Source organism: Eptesicus fuscus, chromosome 7 (assembly GCF_027574615.1).
Source record: "Eptesicus fuscus isolate TK198812 chromosome 7, DD_ASM_mEF_20220401, whole genome shotgun sequence".
Lineage (NCBI taxonomy): Eukaryota > Metazoa > Chordata > Mammalia > Chiroptera > Vespertilionidae > Eptesicus > Eptesicus fuscus.
In genome coordinates, this window is record NC_072479.1 from 3,693,888 (window position 1) to 3,721,232 (window position 27,345).

The window sequence follows — 27,345 nt, forward strand, 5'->3', positions numbered from 1 at the left end:
ATTTTGGATTGTTGTGTTTTCATTGTCATTTGTTGCCATGATGTTTTTTATCTCTTCCTTGATCTCTCTGGTGACCCAGTCCTGGTTTAATAGCATGCTGTTTAGTCTCCATGTGTTTGATTTCTTTGGATTGTATTTATTGTAGTTGATTTCCAGTTTTATGCCACTGTGATCTGAGAAGACGCTTGATATAATTTCTGTCTTCTTGAATTTGAAGAGACTTTGCCTGTGACCCAGCATATGGTCTCTCTTTGAAAATGACCCATGTGCACTTGAGAAGAATGTATATTCTGTGGCTTTGGGGTGAAATGTTCTAAAGATGTCAATTAATTCCATCTGGTCTAGTGATTCATTTAGGATTGCTGTTTCTTTGCTGATTTTTTGTTTAGAGGATTTGTCCAGTGGTGATAGTGGGGTATTAAAGTCTCCTACTATGATTGTATTGCTATTAATCTCTCCCTTGAAATCTTCCAGGAGTTTTTTTTATGTATTTGGGTGCTCCTATATTGGGAGCATATATGTTTACCAGAATTATTTCTTCTTGTTGGATTTCTCCCTTTAGTATTATGAAGTGGCCTTCTTTATCTCTTGTTATGGCATTTACTTTGAGGTCTATTTTGTCAGATATAAGTATTGCTACCCCAGCTTTTTTTTCATTTCCATTTGCCTGAAAGATATTTTTCCATCCCTTCACTTTCAATCTGTGTGAGTCTCTTGTTCTGAGGTGGGTCTCTTGTAGACAGCATATATATGGGTCGTGTTTTTTTTATCCATTCAGCTACTTGATATCTTTTGATTGGAGCGTTTAGTCCATTTATATTTAAAGATATTACTGAAAGGTATTTGTTTGTGGTCATATCTATTTTTGTGTCTATATTCCTTCTTACCTGTTTATTTCTTCTTTTTATAGTATTCCCTTTAGCAATTCTTGCATTGCTGGTTTGGTGGTGATAAACTCCTTGAGCCTTTTTTTATCTGCAAAGCTCCTGATTTCCCCTTCAATTTTGATTGATAGTCTTGCTGGATATAGTATTCTTGGATTCAGTCCTTTGCTTTGCAACACTTTGTATACCTCCTTCCATTCACTTCTAGCTTGTTGTGTTTCTGTTGAGTAATCATTTGACAATCTGATGGGTGTTCCTTTGTAGGTAACTCTCTGTCTCTCTCTTGCCGTCTTTAAGATTCTCTCTTTATCATTTATATTTGCCATTGAAATTATGACATGTCTTGGTGTGGGTCTTTTGGGGTTGATCCTGCTTGGGACTCTCTGTACTTGCGTAACTTTTATCTTTCCCATATCCGGGAAGTTTTCTGTCATTATTTCTTCAAATAGATTTTCTAATCCCTGCTGCTCTTCTTGTCCTTCTGGCAGCCCTATTATACGCATGTTACTTCGTTTCATGTTGTCCCGAAGCTCCCTTAGGCTTTCCTCCTGCTTTTTAATTTTTTTCTCCAATTGCTGTTCAGATTGAGCTTGTTTCTGTACCTGATCTTCTAACTCACTAATTCGGTCCTCTGCTTCTTGTAGTCTACTGTTGAAACTTTCCATGGTGTTTTTGATTGTAGCTATATCACTTTTCATTTCTTCCTGATTCTTGCATAAGTTGTTTATTTTCTCATCCATCCGATGTATAAATTCCACGACCATTACTCTAAACTCCTTTTCGGTCATGTTGCATCTTCAGTTTCACTGATTTCCTTTCTTGGCGACTCCACATTTTCTTTCCTCTGTGAGTTATTTCGTTTCCCCATTCTGGCTATCACCAGAAAGCTCAAGCTTCCATTTGCGTGGACCTGGGCCGTGTGCTGTGGGGACTTCGCTCCACCCGAGTTTCACTGAAGTGCTCTGACACTAGGACGTGTGGCTGCCTTTGGTTGGTGGGAACCAGACTTGCCCAGGGTCAGTGTCCCCAGTGTTCCGTGTGGTCTCGTGTGCACACTTAGAATCAGGGGCCCTGTCTGCACCACACTGTTGGTATGTGCCGCAAATGAGATCCTTAGCATGTGCCAGGAGTCAGAGTTTCCCTGTGTCTGCACCAAGACTAGAGTGTCAGAGTCTCTGTTGCCTTGTGCGGTTTCTCGTTGAGACTCAGGGTCCCTGTGTGTGCATGCACCAACAATTGGGGTCACTGGCTCTTAGTGTGAATGCGCTGTGAGTCAGGGATCCCAGGCAGCTGTGTCCGGCGTGCCAAATTCCCTGAAGTGGAGCTGCGACCTGTGTGTGCTCTCTCTACTGAGCCAAACCGGCTAGGGCGCACACTCTTGATTTCCTGAAGGTGAGCTGGCTCCGTGCACTCTACCGGAGTCCCGGAAGGGGGGCGGAGTCTGTCCTGCATGCCAAATTCCCCAAAGGGAAAGCCCCTCTGTGCGCGCTCTAAGATTCCCTGAAGGGAGAGCTGTGACCCGCAAGCCAAATTCCCCCAAATTCTCCGAAGGGGAGCCCTCTTTGCGCACTGACAGATTTCCCCAACAGGGAGCTGATTCTGTCCCGCGCACACGCGCCAAATTCCCTGAGGGGGAGAGAGTCCCTGCGCAAAGTTCTGAGGCTTGGGCGAGAGGCGGATCTATCCGTTACAATGGCGCTGTCTGCGCGCCTGTGGGGAGGGGGATAGGCTCTTTGACTCACGGAAATCTGCCGGGAAGTCTGGATTCTTGTTGTTTGTTGGTCTGAAGCTGTGATAGCAGTTCTCTGTCCCCAGTGGCTGCAGGGTCCTGGTTTGTGTCAGAAGCCAGGATCTGAGTCTCAGGCAGCTCTGTTTCTCAAGATGGCGTGGTCTCCCCGTCCGCAACAGCCGCGGAGATGTGTCCGCTTTGTGCGCGGGGCTCCGCCGTCTAGGACTGCCCGGTTAGGCAGCCCCTTGGAAGACGTGCAGAATCTAACTGACCCTAGCTCATACACACACACACACCACACACGTCTACACTCTCCTCTATGGGTTCCTCACTCACACTCTCTCTCTCCCTACCTTCCTGCCGGTCGCCATCTTTAATCCTCGATTGGCAGTTTTTCACCTTGTTTTATACATTACAATCTAAGGAGGAGATGTAAGTGAGTTACTTAAAATTCATTAGTGATAGATTAGGGATGTGAGAGAAAGCAAAGCCTGGAAACCTTTGGGTGGGATTGGATAAAAAGGAAAATGATAGAAACATACTTCTTTTACTTACTTGGGTACAGGATAGTTAACCGTCAACAATTAACTCAGTAACAATGAGGGGATTCGTGATCTCCGCAGACAGGCCTGTGCTTTGAGGGGTCCAAAAGAAGAAAAATTACTTTTACATTCCAAAGATATGTTATCGTAGATGCAAAAAGGCAACAGACTGGCTCAGTTAAGGTAAAGATTGGCCTTTGTCGGGGAATATACTGGCCTAGGACATGACTATCCACCGTAAACTGCTTTTAATTTAAAAAGTTTTTTTCAGACCATCCTTTGCGGTTACTTTAGGTCTTTGAGTTTGTAAGGCCGCCCACCACACAGGCCTCCCCTGAGCTTGTCAAGTTTAGTACGTGGCCCATTTTCATCCATAGTAGGTGCATTGAGTGGGCCTTTAAGGAAGTTGTACCAGACCATGTGACCAGATGACAGGCATATTAAGTAGATACTACCATGTGTCGAGAGAAGCTTAGCAATTAATGAGGGAGTAGTATATGGATAAATTTGTGGCTTGGGGGTTGTTGGTTTTTTGTGGGGTTTCTTTTGTAGTTTTTATTTTTTTACTTTTACAACTAGTCATAAAATGTTCCAATAAAAATACCTCTTAGCCACTTAAATAGAGACTAAAGTGTAATTTAAGTTCTGTCTGCTGGAATTTGTGGAGTTTATTCATCGTTATGAAATCAACATGTAATTTAAATGTGAAAATTCAGTTCTTTATCAGCATATGTATTGTTCAAGAAAGAAAATATAGATGCTCAGTCTGCTCAGGCAGTTGTCAATGGTGTTTACTCTCCTGTAACAGTGCCTTTGTTTTGTTATGATTCTTTTTCCTTCTTTCCTACCTTATTTGGGGACTTTTCTTCTGCATTTCTTTTCATTCTTTTACATTCTGATGGTTAGCCTTAGAAATAGTGACCAGAAATAATCCCTGAGTTTATTGCTGGGATGGTACAATTGACCTCATTTTTTACTTGAATACATTTTTAAAGCTGAAAATAATTCTGTTTTAAGATATATTAAGGAAATAGGAAAGAAAGAAAAAGGGCCTCAAGTTTTCTTATCAAGAAAAATTAGGAGGATATTGATATCAATGTACTTTTAGGACTGGGATTTTTTTTAACTTCTGAAATACTGCTTATTAATTGAGGATGTTCTAAAGTCACGAAGAGTTTTCATAAATTCCAGGGTGGTGTGCTGATAAGTATGTCTAATGCTCAGTTCTTAGGGAGAACAGCCTTGATTGGTAACACTTAAAGTTAATAGTGTGAATACTCCAGCAAGCCCATCTCAAGCTGCCAGATGTGAAGTGTGATGGCTTTGTTAGCAAGAACTGCTCTGTAGGGCTCATGTATTTGCTACTGTGCTAGCAAGGACTGGCTACTGTATTTACAGTGACTGTCCTGTGTATAAATGGCTGCTTGATCTGCAATAAAGTCTCTCCTATATGCCCACAGCTACTCATGTCTTCCAGTTCCCAGCGTCCACAGAGGTCCAGTCCCTAGCAGAGGGGCTTGGACCCAACAATTGGCATGGACAACACATGCACAATACACTCTCTCAGCTGCTGCAAGCCAGCTCCAGTACACCAGGGCCTAAGCACTCAGCTAAAGAAAAGCAGAATTTTCCCAGAGTTTCCAATTAGTCTACTGATTTATAAACTATATAAATGTTTTCAGAGTGCCTTATGTATTATAAATTCTTCAATTCATATATTTATGTATAGTATCACGTTGCAGATTTTTATGTCATAACAAAATACATAATTTTAGACTTAGAAAGAGTATTACTATAAAACATTTTTACGTTTGCCCTGGCCAGGGTGGCTCAGTTGATTGAGCATTGTCCTGTGCACCAAAAGGTCACTGGTTTGATTCCTGGCCAGGACACACGCCCAGGTTGTGGGTTTGGTCCCCGGTAGGGGTGCATGCGGGAGGCAACCAATCAGTATTTCTCGCTCACATTGATGTTCTTTTCTCCCTCTTCCTTCCTCTCTCTCTCAAATGAATAAAAACATTTTTTAAAAAATTTATGTTCTTCAAAAGTAGTATAATTAATTAAAATGAAGTAGCTTAAACCAGAACAATGTACAGTTTAACAGCAATCCTATCTAATAAAGAGGGGATATGCAAATTAACCATCATGCCATCACAAAGATGGCGGTGCACATAACCACAAGATGGCAGCGCCCAGCCCCGCTGGAGTCCCACAGTCCTTTCAGCCCAGCGGGGGGGGGGCGGAGGGGGGCGGTGAGGGGAACAGCTAGACCTGCCCTCAGCCCCCCAGCTGCCCAGGGCCGGCCCAAGGCGCAGGCAAGCCTCGAATGGCAGCTGCCCAGCCAACGCCCGAGGTGCAGGCAAGTGTCGGATGTTGGCTGCCCAGGGCGGGCTTGAGGCACAGGCAAGCCTCGGATGGCGGCTGCCCAGCCGCCCAGGGCCGCCTGAGGCTCAGGTAACCAGGGCCGGCTGAGGCTTATGCTGCTGGCAGTGGCAGCAGCAGAGGTGTGATGGGGGCGTCACCTTCCCCTGATCGCTGGGTCGCCTCCCAGCCCTGAGGGCTCCTGGACTGTGAGAGGGGGCAGGCCAGGCTGAGGGACCCCCCTCTAGTGCATGAATTTTCATGCATCAGTCCTCTAGTTAAGTTTATAATATTTCAGCCTCAGATAGAGCCTGAAGGAAAAAAGGAAAGGAACTAGTTATTCATGTTTTTATACCATATTTTCTACTTTCTAATTCATTGTACAGTTGTTTGCAAGTAAAGCATTCTTTTAACAATCCTGATAAGAAAAAAATTGAATGTTATCAGAGTACACAATATAATAAAACTCAGTAAAACAAAGGATGAAGCATATCAGTAAATTTTGTTGATCTATCAGTCCAGACCTGAAATGCTTCAAGTTTTAGTTAAAATTCTGCTTTGACCCAAAAAGACACATAGCACTGATAAATATGTGTATCAAATACATTTAGACTCTCACCTACCACAGATAGAAGCATAAAATCAAACTCCTCCGCATGCTTCTAAGGTTTGGGGGATAAGTGGCAGCTTTCTTTCCTCTGTACTGGACTGTATCTCTTTCACCCCATGTATTCTCATTCTTTCAATTTATACATTTCTTAGGAAGCTATTGATGACAGTTTGATCAAAGTGCCATCTATTTTTATAAAAATTTTTTTAAAAGAATGTTGAGTCACATAAACATATGTTCTTGTCCATAGGTTCTAAATATTTTGTGGTAAATCTAAGCTTTTGATGCAAAGCCATTCATTGATTACATTGATCAAATTTGGAATCTGAAAACTATGAGGAACCATTAGTTATTATTATGATTCTAAAAACAGTATCCCAACTGAATTTTAAGTCTCTCTGATTATTGGTAATTTTTCTATATTGGAAAAATACTGTTTTCTAACTCTTTAAGTCTTTAAGTTTGTCAGAATGTAAATTGCCAAGTAGAATGTGTGCACACAAACCAAGTATGGGGAGTCCTATTGAAGCAGGTGTTGGACTTACCCAGCTGACCCACTGCCACAGTCCTTGACATGGCGTTCATGCTTCGTGCAACTCATGAAGGTGCTGCAGTCCTGCTATGGTGTTACAGTTGAAAGCACTGGCCACTTCTGTCAGTTCTGTACTTTAACATTTAGGTTTATGGAGAACCTACAGGCGGAGGTCCAAGAAATGGAATTTCTGCAGTTCTCTAAAGGTTTGAGTTTCATGAGGAAAGAAGACTTTGCAGAGTGGCTCCTTTTTTTCACGAACACTGAAAATAAAGACATTTATTGGAAAAATGTGAGAGAGAAGTTGTCAGCAGGAGAGGTTGGTATGCCTTTTTGTTATGCTTGAGATGAATATAAAATAATAAGTTAGACATTTATATAATTAATTAAAGTGACTTCCAAATTAACCAAGACTGAGCTGCTCTCTAGTATTTAAGTATAAAATCAAATTGAGAATGTTCTCCACATACTATTTTCTTATTAAGGAACTGTTGACTAAGAATCAGTGTTGCAGCCATGAGTTTGGAATTTTCAGTAAAGTCAGGAATTAGGAATGTCCACTATCACTGCTGTCACTTTCTGTTGTTCTGGAAATTGTGGCCAGTGCAAATTAACAAGATAAAAGAGTAATTATTGTATTATTTTCCATACAAATAACTGTAAACCTACTTTTGCCCCACCCTGTATATCAGAAGTAGTTGTCCTTTGTAAAAATTCCAGCTCAGAAAATATAATAGCATATGTGTGTGTATGTGAAATGCATGAAATGATGATTGCCAAACTATTAATAATGATTAATGTTCAGTGATATTTCAAGAGATTTTTATTTTATGTATTGTTTTTACTATATTGTTCTGAAAAATTATTTTGAAAAGGACATGTATTTATATATAATTTTAAAGTTAATTTTATAGTTAGGGAAAAGATAATAATATATAATGAAGATCCCATTTATAATTGCAATTGCAATATATAACAATTATAAATTAACTAGCTACTGAAGAAAAACCATCCTCCCTCATCACCCCTAAAAGATTTCAGGGATGGAAGTCTCTAAGGGAAGAATGAGAGGCTAATGAGCCAGGAAAAGTGGAATAGGGAAACTGATACAGATAGTCAAATGGCCCAAGAACCAAAAGGTTGCTGGTTCAATTCCCAGTCAGGGCACATGTCTGGGCTGTGAGCTCGATCCCCGGTTGGGGGCTTGCAGGAGGTAGCCACGCTGACATCGAAGTTTCTCTGCCCCCGCCCCCTTCCTCTTTCTCTAAAAATCAAATTATTAAAAAAAAATTTTAGCCTGGCCAGTGTGGCTCAATGGTTGAGCATCGACCCATGAACCAGGAGGTCATCGTTCAATTCCTGGTCAAGACACATGCCCGGGTTTCAGCCTCAATCCCCAGTATGGGGCATGCAGGAGGCAGCCGATCTATGATTTTTCTCTCATCATTGATGTTTCTTTCTCTCCCTCTCTCTTCCTCTCTGAAATCAATAAAACTATTTTTAAAATAATAATAAATAATAAAATAAAAATAAATTAAAAATAAAAACATTTAAATATATATATTAAAAATATTTTTTAATAAAAAAGAGCTAATGGTTACAGTTCTCCCCAGTCAGAGGGCAAAGGCTTAAATCACCGTGCTCAGAGAGATAGGAAGGAGAAATCCAATTAGGGCCATTTGCCAGCCACACACAAAGACAGATGAAGTTAGGGAGTAAATCTACTTTTGGTGCATCAGCAAAAAGCTGATGAAAATTATATTGAATCCTCCCCCAAGACATCCCCTAAAGCCCCAGCCTTTAAAAACCCTTAAAACCTGCGCCCCAACACCCACTGTCCCTCCTGGGAGCACACCTGTGCCTTTCCCTTCCTTCTTTTCTTCCCCCACAGGAATGCATCTTCTAAACTCTAAGGGACCCTAGGAGACTTGCAACCCTGGGGAGCAGTGGGCAGTGGCAGCTCCTCCCAGGCTAACCCCTAAACCTGTCCTCGAAGCCTCTTTTTCTCTGACTCTCCAGTGAGCTAAAGCAGCCCTGCCTAGGCTCCCTCTGCTGCTGCTTCTATCCTAACCCCTTTCTTGTTTCACTGACCCCAGCTTTAATAAACATACTCTCAAAATCTAAAGCATTAATTAACTAGAAATATGTGAAAACTTTAAAGGTTTGATGGATATGAAAGAAAATTTAACCTAACTATAGAGACACTAGTGGCCCAGTGCATGAAATTCGTGCACGGGGGGGGGGGGGGTGGGTCCCTCAGCCTGGCCTGCACCCTTTCCAATCTGGAACCCCTCGGGGGATATCCTACTGTCTTGGCCCAACTGCCCCCCCTTGCCAGCCTTATCCCTGTGGGATCGGGCCTAAACTGACAGTCAGGACATCCCTCTCGCAATCCGGGACCACTGGCTCCTAACCGCTCGCCTGCCTGCCTGCCTTATTGCCACTAACTACTCTGCCTGCTGGCCTGCTCGCCCTACAACTGCCCCCCCACCCCCGCTGGCCTTCTCACCCCCAACTGCCCCCCCTTGCCAGCCTGATCACTCCCAACTGCCCCCCACCTGCCGGCCTGCTCGCCCCCAACTGCCCCCCCACCAGCCTGATCACCCCCAACTGCCCTCCCCTCCTGGCCTGATCGCCCCTAACCACCTTTGCCTCAGCCCTGCCACCATGGCTTTGTCTGGAAGGACATCCGGGAAGGTCTCCCAGTCTAATTAGCATATTACCCTTTCATTAGTATAGATTCCCTGTGATTGTATAGAAAGTCATGGCATTATAAATGCAATTCTCCCTTAAATTAGTCTATAAGTGGGATGATCATACCAGTCAGTACAGCCTGTCTGCTACAGTTACAAGCTAACTCTGAAATCTCTGGCTGACACAAGAAAGGTTTCTTTAATGACTATACCACATTTCCATCATGAGAGGTGGGAGGTGCTCAAGAACCCAGACTTTTCGAGGCTCTGTCATCTTGGTGCTCCACCATGTGGGGAAAAAAACACCACTTCTCAGAGGCCGGAGTAAGAAAAGAAAGAAGTGAGTCCTGTTCTGGTAATTAAATGTTTTGTCCTGGAAACATGATGACCCTTGGCTGCTGGCCAGACTGGTCACATGACCTGACCTAACTGCAAGAAGGCACAGAAGTGTGATCCTTCTTATGTGCAGGAATTACAAGAGAATCAGCCACTGCTGAACACTATGGGTTTCAATAAAAATGCCATAGAGTTTATATGAAAAGAATGCTGAAGAGGCCAGGAGGGATAAGGGAAGTCTCTGTACCTTCCCCTCAATTTTGCTGTCACCTTAAACCCACTTTTTAAAAAATAGTCTTTTTTTTTAAATAATGCCAAGATATTAAAATGTATCATTAACCATTGGTAACTAAAACAGTTACAATGAATTTGACAGACATATCAGTTGAACAGAATATAAAGTCCAGAGTTATAGATAGACCCAAATACACATGGAAATTTAGTATATGTAAACTTATATTACAAATTACTTGGGTAAAAGAATTTTTAATAAATGACATTAGGACATCCACTGGCCATCTGAGAGAGAATAAAGGTAAGTCTCTACCTCACTCATTACTCTGAAATAAATTCCAGATGAATCAAAGAATTAAATGTTAAAGAGAAAAAGGAAACTGAGTAGAAATAGAAGAAAACTTGAAAACAGTCATCTTAAAGTGGGGTATATCTGTCTTTCTAAACAAAACCCAGAAGCTTTTAAGGGGGGGAAAAAGAGGTTTTTTTGGCGGGTGCCAGGACCAACGATCACTAGCTACCTCGGTACCAAAAATCATGCTTCTGAAATCTCTTGATGTCAGTTCCCCAGATAGAGCAATCAAGCTGCCCCACATGTGCCACAAACAACAGAAGCTTTTTTTTTAAAGAAAAAATTCATGAAATTATTACCTAAAAATTAAAAATCTGCTGACTCCCCTCATTCCCCCCACAAAAGTTATAATCAAAGTCAAATAAAAAATTAACAAAATGAGCAATATTGGCATCACAATAATAGACCAATGTCTTTAATTTATAATGGGGTCTTTAAAAAATCAAGAACTTTGAATGGTCTGACATTTCACCCTATTTAATATATAATGCCATAACAAATGGCAGATCAGGAATTTTGACATAGGTCCATCTACTCCAAAACGCAGTGCTATGTCCACTGACAAAACTAAGCAGAAAATTTATGAGGTGGGCCACTTAAAAGATGTATTAGTCTCCTCAGGCTGCCATAACAGAATACCACAGACTGGGTGGCGTAAAGCACAAACTTACTTTCTCACAAGTTTGGAGCCTACAAGTCCCAAGATCCAGGATGCCAGCAGGGTCGGTGTCTGGTGCGGTCTCCCTCCTCCCCACACGCAGAATGAGAACACTGCTCATCAGGACATTAGGCATATCCGATTAGGGCCCCAGTATTATGACTTCCCATCTCCAAATATAGTCACGTTGGGGATTATTCAACAAGGAATATTTAAGAGACGGACTCAGTCCATAACACCGGAACCCCCCCCTCAAGTCTTACACTGCACAACTTCAGGCGGCCCGTTCACACAGCATAGAGTCTGCACAATCATACCCAGTTTCCTGCCAGTCTCTTGGGGTTCCTCCTCATCTTTAAAATCTATAATTTTGTTATTCTGCATCTCCAATTTTTTAATAGACTTGCTTAGAAAGATAGAAATTCGTAAGTTTTATGCTAGAAAAGAGGACTCACACTTTGTTCAGTTATATAATGCAATTATAAAACTGTGATAAAAAAACTCCCTTTGTTTTATTAGAGCATTAGTTTGGATGAGTTCAAGTCATTTTGTCATTTTACAACCCACTTGGAAGACTTCTCTATTGCCATGCAGATGTTTAATTTAGCTCATCGCCCTGTCAGATTAGGTAAGTTATATGAATCATTCAATTTTTATCATTTTTTCAATAAGATATCAACCAAGGAGTCAATTACAATAAAAGAAATTGATTGGCCTTTTACTTAATTCATTGTGGTTATTCTGAATTTAATGCTCTATTTTCTGTTACTTTCTTATTTTTTCTGTGAAAGGGGGAAATATTTAAATTACTTGTGTTTGAAAACATTGGTTAAATTAAAACAGCCTCTTATCGTACAGTTACTTTCATGGCACTTTTGAGCCAAATTTATTATTTGAATACATTCTTGATGTGTATTTTTGGCTTTTTGGGTTTTTTTAACGTATTTTTATTGTTTTCAGAGAGGAAGTGGGGGGGGGGAGGAGACAAATATCAGTGATGAGAAAGAGTCATTGATTGGCTGCCTCCTGCATGCACCCTACTACAGGTTGAGCCCGAAACCCAGTCATGTGTCCTGACTGGGAATCTAACTGTAACCTCCTGGTTCATAGGTCTATGCTCAGCCACTGAGCCACACCAGCTGGGTTATTTATGTTTTTTATTTACTTCCCATATAACAAATATTTAGATTATTTTTACTTCTCAAATTATGAAAAATTAGTCCTAGCCAGTTTGGCTCAGTGGATAGAGCGTCGGCCTGTGGACTGAAGGGTCCCAGGTTTGATTCTGGTCAAGGGCACATGCCCAGGTTGTGGGCTTAATCCCCAGTAGGGGACAGCTGATTGATGATTCTCTCTCATCATTGATGTTTCTATCTCTCTCCCTCTCCCTTCCTCTCTGAAATCAATAAAAATATTTTTTAATATGAAAAATTAGATTAATTTCACTTACACTGTTTCACATGGTAAATGAGTTGTTTTATGTTTGTGTTTTTAGCAGAGTTTAAGAGAGCTGTGAAAGTAGCTACAGGACAGGAGCTCTCAAACAATATTTTGGACACTGTCTTCAAGATCTTTGATTTGGATGGTGATGAATGTCTTAGTCATGGAGAGTTTCTTGGAGTGTTAAAAAACAGGATGCACCGAGGTTTATGGGTAACAGATTTTGAGTTTTTACATGTTTACATGAAATTAATTGGATGGTGTTAAACCTAGAATTTGAGGAAATGTATAATCTCAAGTAGAGTTTTCATCATTTATCAAGAGATAACTTCTCCAGATGGGATTTTACTTTTCTTTTGCCTTTTTAAAAATCTGAATCTAATCAGAAACCACTATTCAGAAATTATAGCCTAGAATTCACTTCAGGCTTTGCAATTAGACACACCTAGATTCAAATACCATCTCTATCACCTGTTAACTGCCAAATCTTACAAAACCACTTAATTTTTCTGAGCTTCAGATTCCTCATTTGTACAATGAGGAAACTAATAGAATCTGCCAGAAAGAATTACTATAAGAATTAAGTGTAAAATACTTAGGATAGTGGCTAAGACACTTGCAGTAGATGTTAGCTAATTATATCATTATTCACTCAAATTCACATATTGGTCTATAACTGGGACAGATCAAACACAAAATTTAATATAGATAAGAATCTGCTGAAACCCCTCAGAAAGGTAGCGTGCAGGTTGGAAACCTGGATCCAAAGAGGACCATATGGTAAGTAGGCAGTTAGGCCAGAAGAGAGGATGAAAGAGAGAAAATATGGTGGGTTCACAAAACAAACCTATTTACAACTTAGAAAATCACGTTCATTCCCTGCCACAAATATTATTTATGCAAAATTAACAAATAGGATTTCAATTAGCAAACATGTCTTCCAAGCTTTGTAGTCATCCAGTATCTCCTCCTATATAATAAAAGGGTAATGTGCAAATTGACCCTAATGGCAGAATGACCTCTGGACCAGTCACTATGAGGTGCACTGACCACCTCTCAGTCCCTTCCCCCGGCCGTCAGGCTCCGATCACCTGATGGCGAATGGGGAACCAGGGGTGGGTAGCGGCAGGGGGCAGGGCCGGCTGCGGGCAGCTGGGGAATGATGGCCTTGATTGTAGGCCAGGCCTAGGGACCGTACCCGTGCACGGATTTTGTGCGTTGGGCCTCTAGTAGTTAATAATCATATTCCTGGAGATTAAACCAACCTTTGCAGTTAACAATTTAATATATCCAGGAGCCTCTACCATTTCTCAAAAAACATTGAAAAGAAGAGCTGTAAGCCTGGCCAGCATGGCTCAGTGGTTGAGCATTGACCTATGAACCAGGAGGTTACAGTTCGATTCCCGGTTAGGGCACATGCCTGGATTTCGGGCTCAATCCCCAGTAGGGGGCGTGCAGACAGCAATAAATGATTCTCATCATTGTTTCTATCTTTTTCTCCCTCTCTAAAATCAATTTTAAAAAATTTTTAAAGAGAAGAGCTGTAAATCAATGGTAGGAAAAAAACATACGCATAATCTAAAGTAGATTTTTGCTTCCATTTGGTGGATTTCCAGTAGTGCTCTGCTCCTGTGCTCACCAGGATCCCAGTGTTGTCCAACTTTCACTTTCTTGTTTAGTTAAGAGGAATAATAACCACATAGTACTTTTTTTTTTTTATCCTCACCTGAGGATGTATTTTTCCATTGATTTCTAGAGAGTGGAAGAGGCGGGGAGAGAGAGAGAGAGAAACATCAACGTAAGAGAGGCACATCAATTGGTCACCTCCCCCACAGGCCCCTACTGGGGCTGGGGAACCTGCAACTGAGGTGCATGTTCTTTACCAGGAATCAGACGTGACCCTTTGGTCCGTAGGCTGACGCTCTGACCACTACCAGCCACGGCAGTCACACAGTCCTTTTAATTCACAAAACACTTACGATGAATTATATTATTTCTTCTTAAGGCTTCTCATCAAATACATTGTGACCTATAGTTTCTTTTTAATTTTAGCCGAGGTTAAATCAAAATTTTAGGCTTACTTTATTCCACATAGCTAAATAAAATACACCAGGAGAGGGGAAATATTATGAAAGAAAAACATTAAATAATTACATTTTAAAACCAATATATTAAAAACCAGAGTTTCCCCTTTCTTATGAGGAAGAAATCTCTCCATTCCTTGGTTATCCTGTGGACATTGTTTGTTTGTTTGTTTTGTTGTTGTTAATCCTCACTAGAGGATATTTTTCCCAGTGATTTTAAACAGTGGGAGGAAGAGAAAGAGACAGAAACATCTGTGAGGGAGACACATCAATTGGTTGCCTCCTGCACATGCCCCAACCAGGGCCAGGGATCAAGCCTGCAACCAAGGTATGTGCCCTTGACCAGAATCGAACCCTTGACCAGAATCGAACCCAAGACCCTTCAGTCCTCAGGCCGACACTCTAACTATTGAGCAGCTGGCTAGGGCTCCTGTGGATATTCTTACAACACATTCACTTTTATTTTTACCCTTATTTTAAGGCCAGTATCAATTCTACAGTTCTGTGGCAACCACCTTTTATAACATAATCCACCTCAAATTGATTTTGAAGGAGTATGGGAGATAAATAGTAACAGTACATACCTGAAATAATATTTAACCTTAAAGAGAATGATCCCTTAATTTTTACTTTTGGTTAACAGGTACCACAACAACAAAGTGTTCAAGAATACTGGAAATGTGTGAAAAAAGAAAGCATTAAAGGAGTAAAAGAAGTTTGGAAACAAGCTGGAAAGAGTCTTTTTTAGGAAAAGATCATGTGGGAATTTTGCTGTGAATGTCAGAATTTGGAATTTTTTTTACAAATACCAGATGTTTATCTTCTTAAGTCTTCATTGATTTCCTTTGCAATATAAAGACACCTTGTTTTTGCTTCTGATTCAGTAATTTCTTAAGATTTCATTAACAAACTTTGTAAAAAGAAAGTGTACTTTTAAGAAAATAGATATAGGCCCTAACCGGTTTGGCTCAGTGGATAGAGCGTCGGCCTGCGGACTGAAAGTTCCCAGGTTCGATTCCGGTCAAGGGCATGTACCTTGGTTGCAGGCACATCCCCAGTAGGGGTTGTGCAGGAGGCAGCTGATCAATGTTTCTCTCTCATTGATGTTTCTAACTCTCTATCCCTCTCCCTTCCTCTCTGTAAAAAATCAATAAAAAATATTTTTTTAAAAAAGAAAATAGATATAGGACTCAGTAAGAAAGGCCTAGTATTGAAGTAATGCTTTGTACTTTGATAAAATGGAAAACCTAGTTATTCACTGATTTCTTAGACACAGTAGCACAATATGCCCTCTGAAAGAGTCAACAAGAATTTACAGAAACAAGTAATTAATATACAAGGCCAGTATCAATTCTGCAAGCCCTGATGTTGCTAGTAGAACAAATTAAGTTAATATTTCAGGTTTTCTTCATGTGTATCTTATATCACTTAAACTTCTTGTACATTTTTACTTCAGTTAGCTGTATATTAGTTGACTTTGAAATAACCTGTGAATTTCAATATTGGAGCTGGAAACAGAATAAAGTATTTACAAAGATACAAATATTACTAAGATGTGTTTCATTTTACATGTGTTCTTTGAAAACCACCTTGTTTTAAATGTGAATACTCTAGACCAGTGATGGCGAACCTATGACACACGTGTCAGCACTGACACGCGTAGCCATTTCTGATGACATGCGGCCGCTGAGGCAGCCGCATGCCGAGGATGAAACATTTGCTGTTCCTGAGGATGAAACATTTGCGAAATAATGTTTTTTCCTCAAAGTGACACACTACCCGAGTTATGCTCAGTTTTTTGGCGAAGTTTGACACACCAAGCTCAAAAGGTTGCCCATCACTGCTCTAGACCCTTGCCAGCCTCATTAGTTTATATTCTTAAAAAGTAGAGTAACTGGTAGAATCTTTTTTTATATATACTAGTGCCCCAGTGCACAAAATTCATGCACAGTGCACGAAATTCATGCAAGGGGGGGTTCCCTCAGCCCAGCCTGCACCCTCTCCAATCGGGTACCCCTTGGGAGGTGTCCGACCACTGGTTTAGGCCCGATCCCTATGGATTACCTCTCACAATCTGGGACCGCTGGCTCCTAACTGCTCACCTGCCTGCCTGCCTGATCGCCCCTAACTGCCCTCCCCTGCCAGCCTGATCTCACCCCCAACTGCCCTGCCATGCCGGCCTGATCTCGCCACTGCACTCCCCTGCTGGCCTGGTTGCCACCAACTGCCCTCCTCTGCTGGCCTGATCTCACCCCCAACTGCCCTCTCCTGCCGGCCTGGTTGCCCCCAACTGCCTTCCCTGCTGGCCTGATCTTGCCCCTATCTGCCCTCCCCTGCCAGCCTGATGGCCCATAATGGTCTCTGCCTTTGTCCAGAAGGAAGTCAGGCGTCTGGAAGATGGCCGGTCGACCCAGTCTAATTCGCATATTACCCTTTTAGTAGTATAGATAGATTATATAGGATAGGGTTGCTTAAATGGAGGGGAAAGCCTTTTTCATCAGGAGAAGATGCTCTTGGCAGACAAAAATACATAATCCCTATATCTGGACTGATAGCCAGCCATATGCACTATACTGCTAAAGTTGTCATTAAAAAATTGAACCACTTTCTTACACATTACACCAAACAGCTGTTGCCCTTAAAACCCCTCCTCATCCCCCACCTTAAGTTCTGCCTTCGCACTTCACCCATATTAGGTTCTGACTGGTCGGTTTCTATGCCAGTCAGCATCCAAAGCTCCACCTCCTAAGCAGCCATTGGCTCCTTGCACTTCATCCAAATTTGGTTCTGATTGGTTGGTTTATGCCAGTCAGTGTCTCCAGGCCTATCAATGGGCCTGATCAGAGAGGCGGGGTTGATCAGCAGCCCCAGCAGAGGCCCAAGAGAAAGAGAGGCACAGCTGCTGGCCAGGCCCTGAGAGAAAGAGAGAGGCAAGGGCTGATCAACAGCTGCCACAGAGGCTATGGATCAGACCCTGCTACTCTCTCCAGGCCTCTCTTCAGGCCTGATCCGCAGCCCCCTCGGCAGTCAGTGCTGGGTCGCGGCACCCAGAGCGGTGGGCAGTCAGTGCTGAGTCACCATGGCAACCCAGCACTGCCTTCCCATCAGTCGAGCCTTCGGTCGTTTTGGATGTTATGATCCTGGGTTTTTATATATTAGGATCTTTTTTTATTTCAGAGAGTAAGTGATAGGGAGAGATAGAAACATCAATGATTAGAGAGAATCATTGTTTGGCTGTCTCCTGCATGCCCCACACTGGGGATTGAGCCCGTAACCTGGGCATGTGCCCTGACTGGGATCAAACTGTGACCTCCTGGTTCATAGGTCGATGCTCAACCACTGAGACACACCAACCGGACCAATTGGGAGAATCTTGATCACAAGATCAGGGTCTCTTGGGATTTATTGAGTTGTAAGTAAATGTTTAAAATGGCCCTAGAAATTAATTGGCATTAAATATAAAGTTACATAAATATAAAATGACATCTTTTTAAACATAAATAAAAATGATTTTTAAAACATATACTTCTCAAATAAGAATATTGCAAATACTGAAAACATGTTTGACTCCCTGGATAAATTGCTGATTTCAAGACGGGCAGAGAAAGCTCAAGAGGAGCCTGGAGCACCATATGTGTAGAAATAAGGAAGTACTCAAAAAATGAGAACATGTCTAAGGACGAGCCAACCTGAAGGGGTGCCCCCTTCAAGTCTGGTACAATTGGAGCATCAAAGTCATTAATGTTACTAATGAATTATAAACTATCGAATAAAGTAAGAAATATGATCTTATACTGAATATTGATTGATTAATGGGGCAAGGGAAACCTCTCCCTAATGATTATTGAAAGGAAAGGCCTTGAAATATTTTAAATCTGATAACTTGGAAACTCATAATTTAATGCTTGAGATTGACAAGTGGTAGAAGCTTCTGATCATCAACAGATGAATGGAAAAGCAAAATGTGGTACATATATACAATGGAATATTAGCCATAAACAGAAATGAAGTTCTGACACAGCCTGCAACATGGATGAATCTTAACATTATGTTAAGTAAAATAATGCAAATACAGAAGGACTAATGTATGATTCCACTTATGTAAGTACCTAGAATAGGCAACTTCCTAGATATAGAAAGTGAATTCGAAGTTACCGGGGGTGGGGGGAGGGAGGGAAGAGGAAGAGGAAGAATGGCAAGTCACTGCTTTACAGAATTTTGGTTTGAGGTGATGGAAATTTTTGGAAATATACTATAATGGTGATGATTACACAATATTGTGGATGCCATTAATGCCACTGAATATACATTTTAATATGGTTTAAATGACTCTAGCCAGTTTGGCTCAGTGGATAGAGCATTGGCCCACCAACTGAAAGGTTGAGGGTTAAATTTGTGGTCAGGGGCACATGTGGGAGGCAACCAATCAATGTGTCTTTCTCACATCAATGTTTCTCTCTGTCTCTTCCACTCTTATCTAAAAATCAATGTAAAAATGTCCTCAGGTGAGAATTAACAAAAAAAATAAAATGGTTAAATGGCAAATTTTGTATATATACGTATTTTAAATTACTAATGTAATATACCAATAAATGCTAGATTGTACCCTTTGCATGGGTTAAATATATGGTATGGGAATTATATCTTAATGAAGCTATTTTTTTCCTTTATTGATTAAGGTATTATAAATGTGTCCTTATTCCCCCATTGTCCCCCCACCCCACCCCCAATCCTGCCCTCACCCTCACCCCCTGGTGTCTGTGTCCATTGGTTAGGCTTATATGCATGCATACAAGTCCTTTGGTTGATCTCTCCCCCTTACCCTCACCCTCCCCTACCTTCCCTCTGAGATTTGAGCATCTGATCGATGCTTCTCTGTCTCTGGATCTGTTTTTGTTCATCGGTTTATGTTGCTCATTATAATCCACAAATGATGAAGCTATATTTAAAAAACTATTTTTATTGATTTCAGAGAGAAAGTGAGAGGGAGATATAGAAGCATCAATGATGAGAGAGACTCATTGATCGGCTGCCTCCTGCATGCCCCATACCTGGGATCAAGCCTGCATCCCAGGCATGTGCCCTAATCGGAAACTGAACCATGACCTCCTGGTTCATAAGTCAATGCTCAACCACTGAGTCAAGCCGGTCGAGCTTAATGAAGCTTTTTTTTTTTTTTCCAAAAAAATAAATAAATAAAAATAATGTATAATATAGAAAAGGTTAACCAATGGGTAATAGGTTGAGAAAAAGTATTTGGAAATGTCAAAAGCCAACCAAGTGAGACTCAATATCCTCCCCTCCACCACCGGCCGTTTTTTTAAATATATTTTATGGTACCCTTTTTTCTCCTGAAATGAAATTCAGTTTTACACATATTTTTAAATTTATCTTTATTGTTGAAAGTATTACAGATGTTCCCCTTTTCTCCCCATTGACCCCCACAACCCACTCCCACCCCCTTCCCAGGCCTTCACTACATATGTGTCCATGGGTAATGCATATATGCATGTAAGTTATTTACTTAATCTTCCTGCCCGCTCCCCCCACCCCCTTCCCTCTGAGATTCTTCAGTCTGCTGCATGTTTCCATGTCTCTGGATCTATTTTGTTCATCAGTTTATTTTGTTGGGAATGCAGACTGGTGCAGCCACGATGGAAAACAGTATGGAATTTCCTCAAAAAAATTAAAAATGAGCCCAGCCAGCATGGCTCAGTGGTTGAGCATCAACCTATGAACCGGGAGGTCGTGGTTCAATTCCCGGTCAGGGCACATGCCCAGTTTGCAGGATTCATCCCCAGTGTGAGACTTGCAGGAGGCAGCCAATCAATGATTCTCTCTCATCATGCATGTTTCTATCTCTCTCTCCCTCTCCGTTTCTTTCTGAAATCAATAACAATGTATTTTTTTTAAATGGAACTGCCATTTGGCCCAGTGATCCCACTTCTAGAAATATATCCTAAGAATCCCGAAACACCCATTAGAAAGAATATATGCACCCCTATGTTTATAACAGTGCCATTTACAATAGCTAAGATCTAGAAATAGCCCAAGTACCTATCAGTAGATGAGTGGATAAAAAAGCTGTGGTACATTTACACAATGGCATACTACGCAGCTGTAAAAAAGAAGGATCTCTTACCCTTTGAGACAACATGGAGGGACCTGGAGAGTATTATGCTAAGTGAAATAAGTCAGAGAAAGATAAGTACCACATGATCTCACTCATATGTGGAATCTAATGAACAAAATAAACTGTATACATATTTTTTAAAATAACATAAAGCAGCCCTGGCTGCTGTGGCTCAATTGGTTGGAAGTTCGTCCCATACACCAAAAGGTAGTGAGTCCAATTCCTGGTCAGGGCACATACCTAGGTTACAGGTTCAAACCCTGGTCAGAGTGCATATGGGAGGCAACCGATCAATATTTCTCATATTGATGTTTCCCTCTCTCTCTCTAAAAAAATCAATAAACATTTCAGTAATAATAATAAAGCATTAACATATAAATTAAGAATTTACAATAAAATAGCATGTGATCAATCCTATATAATAAAGAGGGAATATGCAAATTGACCATCACTCCAACACACAAGATGGTCGCCCCCATGTGGTCAAAGATGGCCGCCCCCATGTAGATACAAGATGGCTGCCACAAGATGGCCAGCAGGGAAGGGCAGTTGGGAGGGACCCAGGCCTGCAGGGGAGGGCAGTTGGGGGTCACCAGGCCTGCAGGGGAGGGCAGTTGGGTGGGAACAGGCCTGCAGGGGAGGGCAGTTGGGGGTCACCAGGCCTGCAGTGGAGGGCAGTTGGGGGCAACCAGGCCAGCAGGGGAGGGCAGTTGGGGGTGACCAGGCTGGCAGGGGAAGGCAGTTAGGGGCAACTAGGCTGGCAAGGGAGGGCAGTTAGGCATCAATCAGGCTGGCAGGGGAGTGGTTAGGGGGCGATCAGGCTGGCAGGCAGAAGCAGTTAGGGGCAATCAGGCAGGCAGGCAGACTAGTGGTTGGGAGCCAGCAGTCCTGGATTGTGAGAGGGATGTCTGACTGCCCGATGGGATCGGGCCTAAACGGGCATTCGGACATCCCTCAAGGGGTCCCAGATCAGAGAGGGTGCAGGCTGGGCTGAGGGACACCGCACCCCCCCTCCCCCTGGGCCTTAGTATATATATATGGGCACTATACTAGAAAATCCAACAAAAAAATCCCTACATATTTCTAAAATCCCCCCTAAAATCAGTACCATCTAGGATATACATAACAAAAATAAATGAACTCAATAAAAAGCAGTTAATATAGATTTTTGTAATTCACCAAGGAAAGGTGAAGTAGTGAGCAGGAGAGATGGCTCTAAGTGGCTAAGGAAAAACATTTGCTCACTAGTAACCAGAGAAATGCAATTAAAACAAGATACCAATTTATGTGGATCAGATTGGCAAATAATATAAATCTGTTAATACCAAATGTTCAAGTGGACATAGAAAGATGGGATCCAACATGCACTGCTGGTTACCAAACAGTCTGGCCTTCTTTAGTGAAATTAAGTCCATGTTCACTCTGTGACTCAGAAATCTTGCTCTGGGATATATGCCCCCAGAGAAACAAGCACAAATCTACATGAGGACATGTACAACGATGTTCGTCCCAGTATTGATTATTATAAATGTATATTGCAAATTCTAGGGCACCACTACAAAAATTAATAAATTTAGTTTACTTGCAAAGGCTTCCCATAACTATCAAATATGAACCCTTCCTATGGTCTCAAGGTCTGCAACTGTCCCTGACTTCCCAACCTCATTTCCTGTCCTTCTCCTTCTTGCTCAGCCACCATGGCTATTTGTTTTTCCTGGACCCACCCCTCCCCAACACACATACGAGCTAAAGATGTTTGCCCTTGCCATTCGCTTGGCCTTTAATGTTGTGACCATGGGTCTCTCATAGGACTCACTCTTCCATGTAATCCGGTTCTCTGTTCAGTTCCCTTTATTAAAGAGACTATCACAAACTAATCCCATCCTCTTGTGATCAATCACTCTCCATCCTCTTACTCTATTTTGTTATTCTTCATAGAACTTTATCATTCCCTAACAGTATAAATATATATAAGCTTTATTAAAGAATTTTAAAGAATACCAAAATAAGTAGAACAAAACACCATTTCGTCAATTCTCTCCAAATTAGACATTAACTATTAAATATTCCCAATAAAAATTTGCCGAAGCCGGTTTGGCTCAGTGGATAGAGCGTCGGCCTGCGGACTCAAGGGTCCCAGGTTCGATTCCGGTCAAGGGCACGTACCTTGGTTGTGGGTACATCCCCAGTAGGGGGTGTGCAAGAGGCAGCTGATCGATGTTTCTCTCTCATCGATGTTTCTAACTCTCTATCCCTCTCTCTTCCTCTCTGTAAAAAATCAATAAAATATATTAAATAAATAAATAAATAAATAAATATTCCCAATAAAAATTCTAGCAAGATTTAACTGGGGAATGTGGAAAATCAATTAAAAAACATATGTTGGAGCGTGGGAACCAAGATGGCGGCATAGTTAAACAACTAATCTGCTGCCTCACACAACAATTTCAAAAATACAACTAAAAGACAAAAACGTCTACCACCCAGAACCACGGGAAAGCTGGCTGAGTGGAAGATTTACAACTAAGAAGAGAAAGGAACACAATCGCTGAAAAGCTGAGGTACGGAGGCACGCGAATCGGGTCGGCGGCGGGCGGCTGGGTGCGCGGCTTTTCTTCAACCCGCAGGGAGACAAGCTCCCGATCACTCTGAAATCCAGTTTCTGGGGACACTCGGGGGACCCAGGCACCTACGGGGAGAAGCTGGACTCTCGGCCATCAGGTCGGAAAGTGAGAGTGACTTTTTTGCAGAGGTACGCCCAGCAATCATTGTTTACTGCGCTGGAGCGCAGGGCGCAGGGACTTGGAAAAGTGGAAAGGCAGAGACAGCTGACGGCAGCCATCGCCGTTGGCCACGCCCCAGCCTAGTGACGCCCTGAGACCCCGCCCAGCCCTGAGACCCCGCCCCGCACATTCTACAAACCCGCCCAGGCTCCACTCAGCGGCTTTTGCATATAAATGGCCTATTCTGGGGCAGCTCAACCAAATTAACTGCAGCTCCAGTCAGACTGCTCCAAAACCGCCCAAGCAAAGGAGGAGAAAACTAGCCCTTGCTGTAGCTCCTGCTGGGGGACACACAGTACACAAGGGTACACCAAGAGTGTCCACCTCAAGTAACTGGGAGGCTGACCCGTTGAACCAATAGGACACCTTGTACACAAAACTACCCTACCAACTTAGGGAAGCAGAGAATATGAGAAGGCAAGGAAACAGATCACAAACCAAAGAAATGGAGGAGAACGAGCGACTGGACATAGAGTTCAAAACCACGGTTATAAGGTTTTTCAAGAATTTCATGGAAAAGGCCGATAAATTCAATGAGGACCAACTAGAAATTAAACATACACTGACTGAGATAAAAAATATTATACAGAGACCCAAAAGCAGACTAGAGGATTGCAAGAATCAACTCAAAGATTTGGAATACAAAGAGGCCAAGGACACTCCTCCAGAGAAGCATGAAGAGAAGAGAATTCAGAAAGTTGAAGATAGTGTAAGAAGCCTCTGGGACAACTTCAAGCGAACCAACATCAGAATTATGGGGGTACCAGAAGAAGAGAGAGAGCAAGATGCTGAAAACCTATTTGAAGAAATAATGAACGAAAACTTCCCCCACCTGATGAAAGAAATAGACTTACAAGTCCAGGAAGCGCACAGAACCCCAAACAAAAGGAATCCAAAGAGGACCACACCAAGACACATCATAATTAAAATGCCAAGAGCAAAAGACAAAGAGAGAATCTTACAAGCAGCAAGAGAAAAACAGTTAGTTACCTACAAGGGAGCTCCCATACGATTATCAGCTAATTTCTCAACAGAAACCATGCAGGCCAGACAGGAGTGGCAAGAAATATTCAAAGTGATGAATAGCAGGAACCTACAACCAAGACTACTCTACCCAGCAAAGTTATCATTCAGAATTGAAGGGCAGATAAAGAGCTTCACAGATAAGAAAAAGCTAAAGGAGTTCATCACCACCAAACCAGCATTATATGAAATGCTGAAAGGTGTTCTTTAAAAAGAGGAAAAAGAAGAAGAAGGATAAAAATTATGAACAACAAATACATATCTATCAACAAGTGAATCTAAAAGTCAAGTGAATTAAAAATCTGAGGAACAGAATAAACTGGTGAACTTAATAGAATCAGGCATAGAATGGGAGTGGATTGATAATTCTCAGGGGGAAAGGGGTGTCTGTGTGGGGAGTATGGGAAGAGACTGGACAAAAAATCATACACCTATGGATAAGGACAGCGGGGGGGGGGAGGTAAGGGCAGTGGGGGGGTAGGAACTGGGTGGTGGGGAGATATGTGGGGAAAAAGGAGAAACAATTGTAATCTGAACAATAAAGATTCATTAAAAAAAAAACATATGTTGCAGATCAACAACTCACAATTAACGAAGACAATTTGGAGAGGGCGGCAGAGAACAAACTATTGTATTAAGACAGTTACAAAGGTTTCCCTTAAGAACAGGAACAAGCTCTGGCCGGTGTTTCTCAGTGGTTAGAGCATGGCCCAAGCACCAAAGGGTCTTGAGTTCAATTCCCAGTCAATGGCATGCACCTGGGTTGCAGGTTCAATCCTGCCTTGGTTGGGGCACATGCAGTAGGCAACCATCAATGTGTCTCTCTCACATAAATTTTTCTCCTTCTCTCTCTCTTCTGTCCACTCTCTAAAAATCAATGGAGCCCTAGCCGGTTTGGCTCAGTGGATAGAGCGTCAGCCTGTGGACTGAAAGGTCCCTGGTTCGATTCCTGTCAAGGGCATATGCCCAGGTTGCGGGCTCGATCCCCAGTGGTGGGGTGTGCAGGAGGCAGCCAATCAATGATTCTCTCTCATTATAGATGTTTCTCTCTCTCTCCCTCTCCCTTCCTCTCTTAAATAAATAAAAATATATTTCTAAATAAATAAAAATCAATGGAAAACATATCCTCAGGTGAGGATTAACAAAAGAGAAAGAGAGAGAGAGAGAGAGAGAGAGAGAGAGAGAGAGAGAGAGAGAGAGAGGAAGAAGAAGACGACAACCCTGAAGAACACCTAAGAGATTATTTTGAAAATATGGGAAAGTTAACCCCTGTCAATGGGCAAGGAGACACCTGATTGGTGGTGTTACTCTTATATCAATCAGGGGCAAAGCAGATGTACAGTCCTTAGCTCATCCTAGCTTGATGCCTGTGTCGGTGGCCAGAGCTATTTCATGCCTGAGGCACATAAAAAAGAAATAAAGAAAGAAAAGTATGGGAAAGTTGAGGTGATTAAAATCATGACTGACCAAGGCAGTGGTAGGGAAAGGCTTTGCTTTTATAGCCTTTGATGACTCAGTAGACAAGGTTGTCATTCAAAAATACCATACTGTGAATGACCACAACTGTGGAGTAAGGAAAGCCCTGTCTAAGCAAGAGATGGCTAGTGCTTCATCCAGCCAAAGAGGTTGAAGTGGTTCTGGAAACTTCAGAGGTGGTCATGGAGGTGGTTTTGGTCGGAATGACAACTTTGGTCAAGTAGAAAACTTCAGTGTGGAGGTGGCTTTGGTGGCAGCCATGGTGGTGGTGAATATGGTGGCAGTGGGGATGGCAATAATGGATTTGGCAATGATGGAAGCAATTTTGGAGGCAGAAACTACTATGATTTTGGCAATTACAATAATCAATCCTCAAATTTTGGACCCAGGAAAGGAAGAAACTTTGGAGGTAGAAGCTCTGGCCCCTATGGTGGTGAAGACCAATACTTTGCCAAACCACAAAGAGTGGCTGTAGCAATTCCAGCAGCAGCAGTAGCTAAGGCAGTGGCAGGAAGTTTTAATTACTGCCAGGAAACAAAGCTTAGCAGGAGCGGAGAGTCAGAGAAGTGACAGGGAAGCTACTGGTTACAACAGATTTGTGAACTCAGCCAAGCACAGTGGTGACAGAGCCTCACTGCTATAAAAGAAGACGAGTTTTAGAGGAGAAACCAAGATGGCGGCATAGATGAAACACCTAACCTGCAGCCGGGCACAACAATTTCAAAGGCACAACTAGAGGTCAGAACGGACATCGTCCAGAACCACAGGAGAGCTGGCGGACTGAAATGCCCACAGACGGGGGGAAGGAGAAGGCCACGGGGACAATCGGGGGAGCCGTAAAAGCCTGAGGTATGGAGAAACTGGCGGAGACACGAGCGCGCGCCTGCGGGGAGGATGGAGCCGGAGAGGAGGGGGGCGGCTGACGGCCTGGCCGGCGTTCACTGGCAGGAAGGAGATAAAGGCTCCGGAGTGCGCTAAGCGCCGGCTCCGACTGCACTGAGCGCCAGTTCCGGGCGAAACCCTGGGAAGCCAGGCGCAGGCTGGGGGAATGAATCTGGGCTGTGGGGCGCAGGCACAGAGGAGCGGCGGAAGGCAGAGCTCCAGAGGCGCGCACGGGAAGGGGCGCAAAGGACGGACTGTTGCCTGCGCCACTGAACTGCCCTAGCGGGAAGGAGACATAAGCTCAGGACCGTGCTGAACCCCAGTTCCGACTGCACTGAACCCCAGTTCCGGGCGAATCCCTGGGAAGCCAGGCGCACGCTGGGGGAATGAATTTGGGCTGTGGTGGCGGAGGCACAGAGAAGCGGCGGCTCCAGACGCGCGCACTGGAAGGTGCGCAGAGGACGAACTTTTGCCTGCGCCACTGGGTGGCCCTGCTGGGAAGGAGACAGGGACGCCAGACTGCGCTGAGACCCAGTTCCAACTGCACTGAAGCCCAGTTCCAGGCGAGAATCTGGGAGTCCAGATTCATTAGG

At 42.7% G+C, this 27,345-nt stretch overlaps 1 protein-coding gene, 1 non-coding gene and 2 pseudogenes across 4 annotated transcripts in view; 3 read left to right on the forward strand and 1 right to left on the reverse strand.

Annotated features, from left to right (window-relative positions):
* The window catches only part of MICU2 (mitochondrial calcium uptake 2), a 117,176-nt gene extending 101,842 nt beyond the window's left edge, over window positions 1-15,334 (forward strand). For 2 of the 3 annotated variants that reach the window (XM_054718674.1, XM_054718676.1), the window contains exons 9-12: window positions 6,806-6,977; window positions 11,451-11,559; window positions 12,427-12,584; window positions 15,099-15,334. In XM_054718674.1, the coding sequence (XP_054574649.1) occupies window positions 6,806-6,977; window positions 11,451-11,559; window positions 12,427-12,584; window positions 15,099-15,203 (544 nt within the window). In that variant the 3' untranslated portion in view covers window positions 15,204-15,334. The remainder of the gene's footprint in view (window positions 1-6,805; window positions 6,978-11,450; window positions 11,560-12,426; window positions 12,585-15,098) is intronic. The other variant, XM_054718675.1, reaches the window with a different exon arrangement.
* On the reverse strand, window positions 10,412-10,544 carry LOC114229488 (U11 spliceosomal RNA). Its single transcript, XR_003615527.2, has one exon. It is a non-coding gene; the product is annotated as a U11 spliceosomal RNA (small nuclear RNA).
* Window positions 15,335-22,078: 6,744 nt separating the features above from the next.
* LOC129149900 (heterogeneous nuclear ribonucleoprotein A1-like) lies at window positions 22,079-26,391 on the forward strand (annotated as a pseudogene).
* LOC114229489 (small nucleolar RNA SNORA48) lies at window positions 25,659-25,803 on the forward strand (annotated as a pseudogene).
* Window positions 26,392-27,345: the final 954 nt, after the last annotated feature.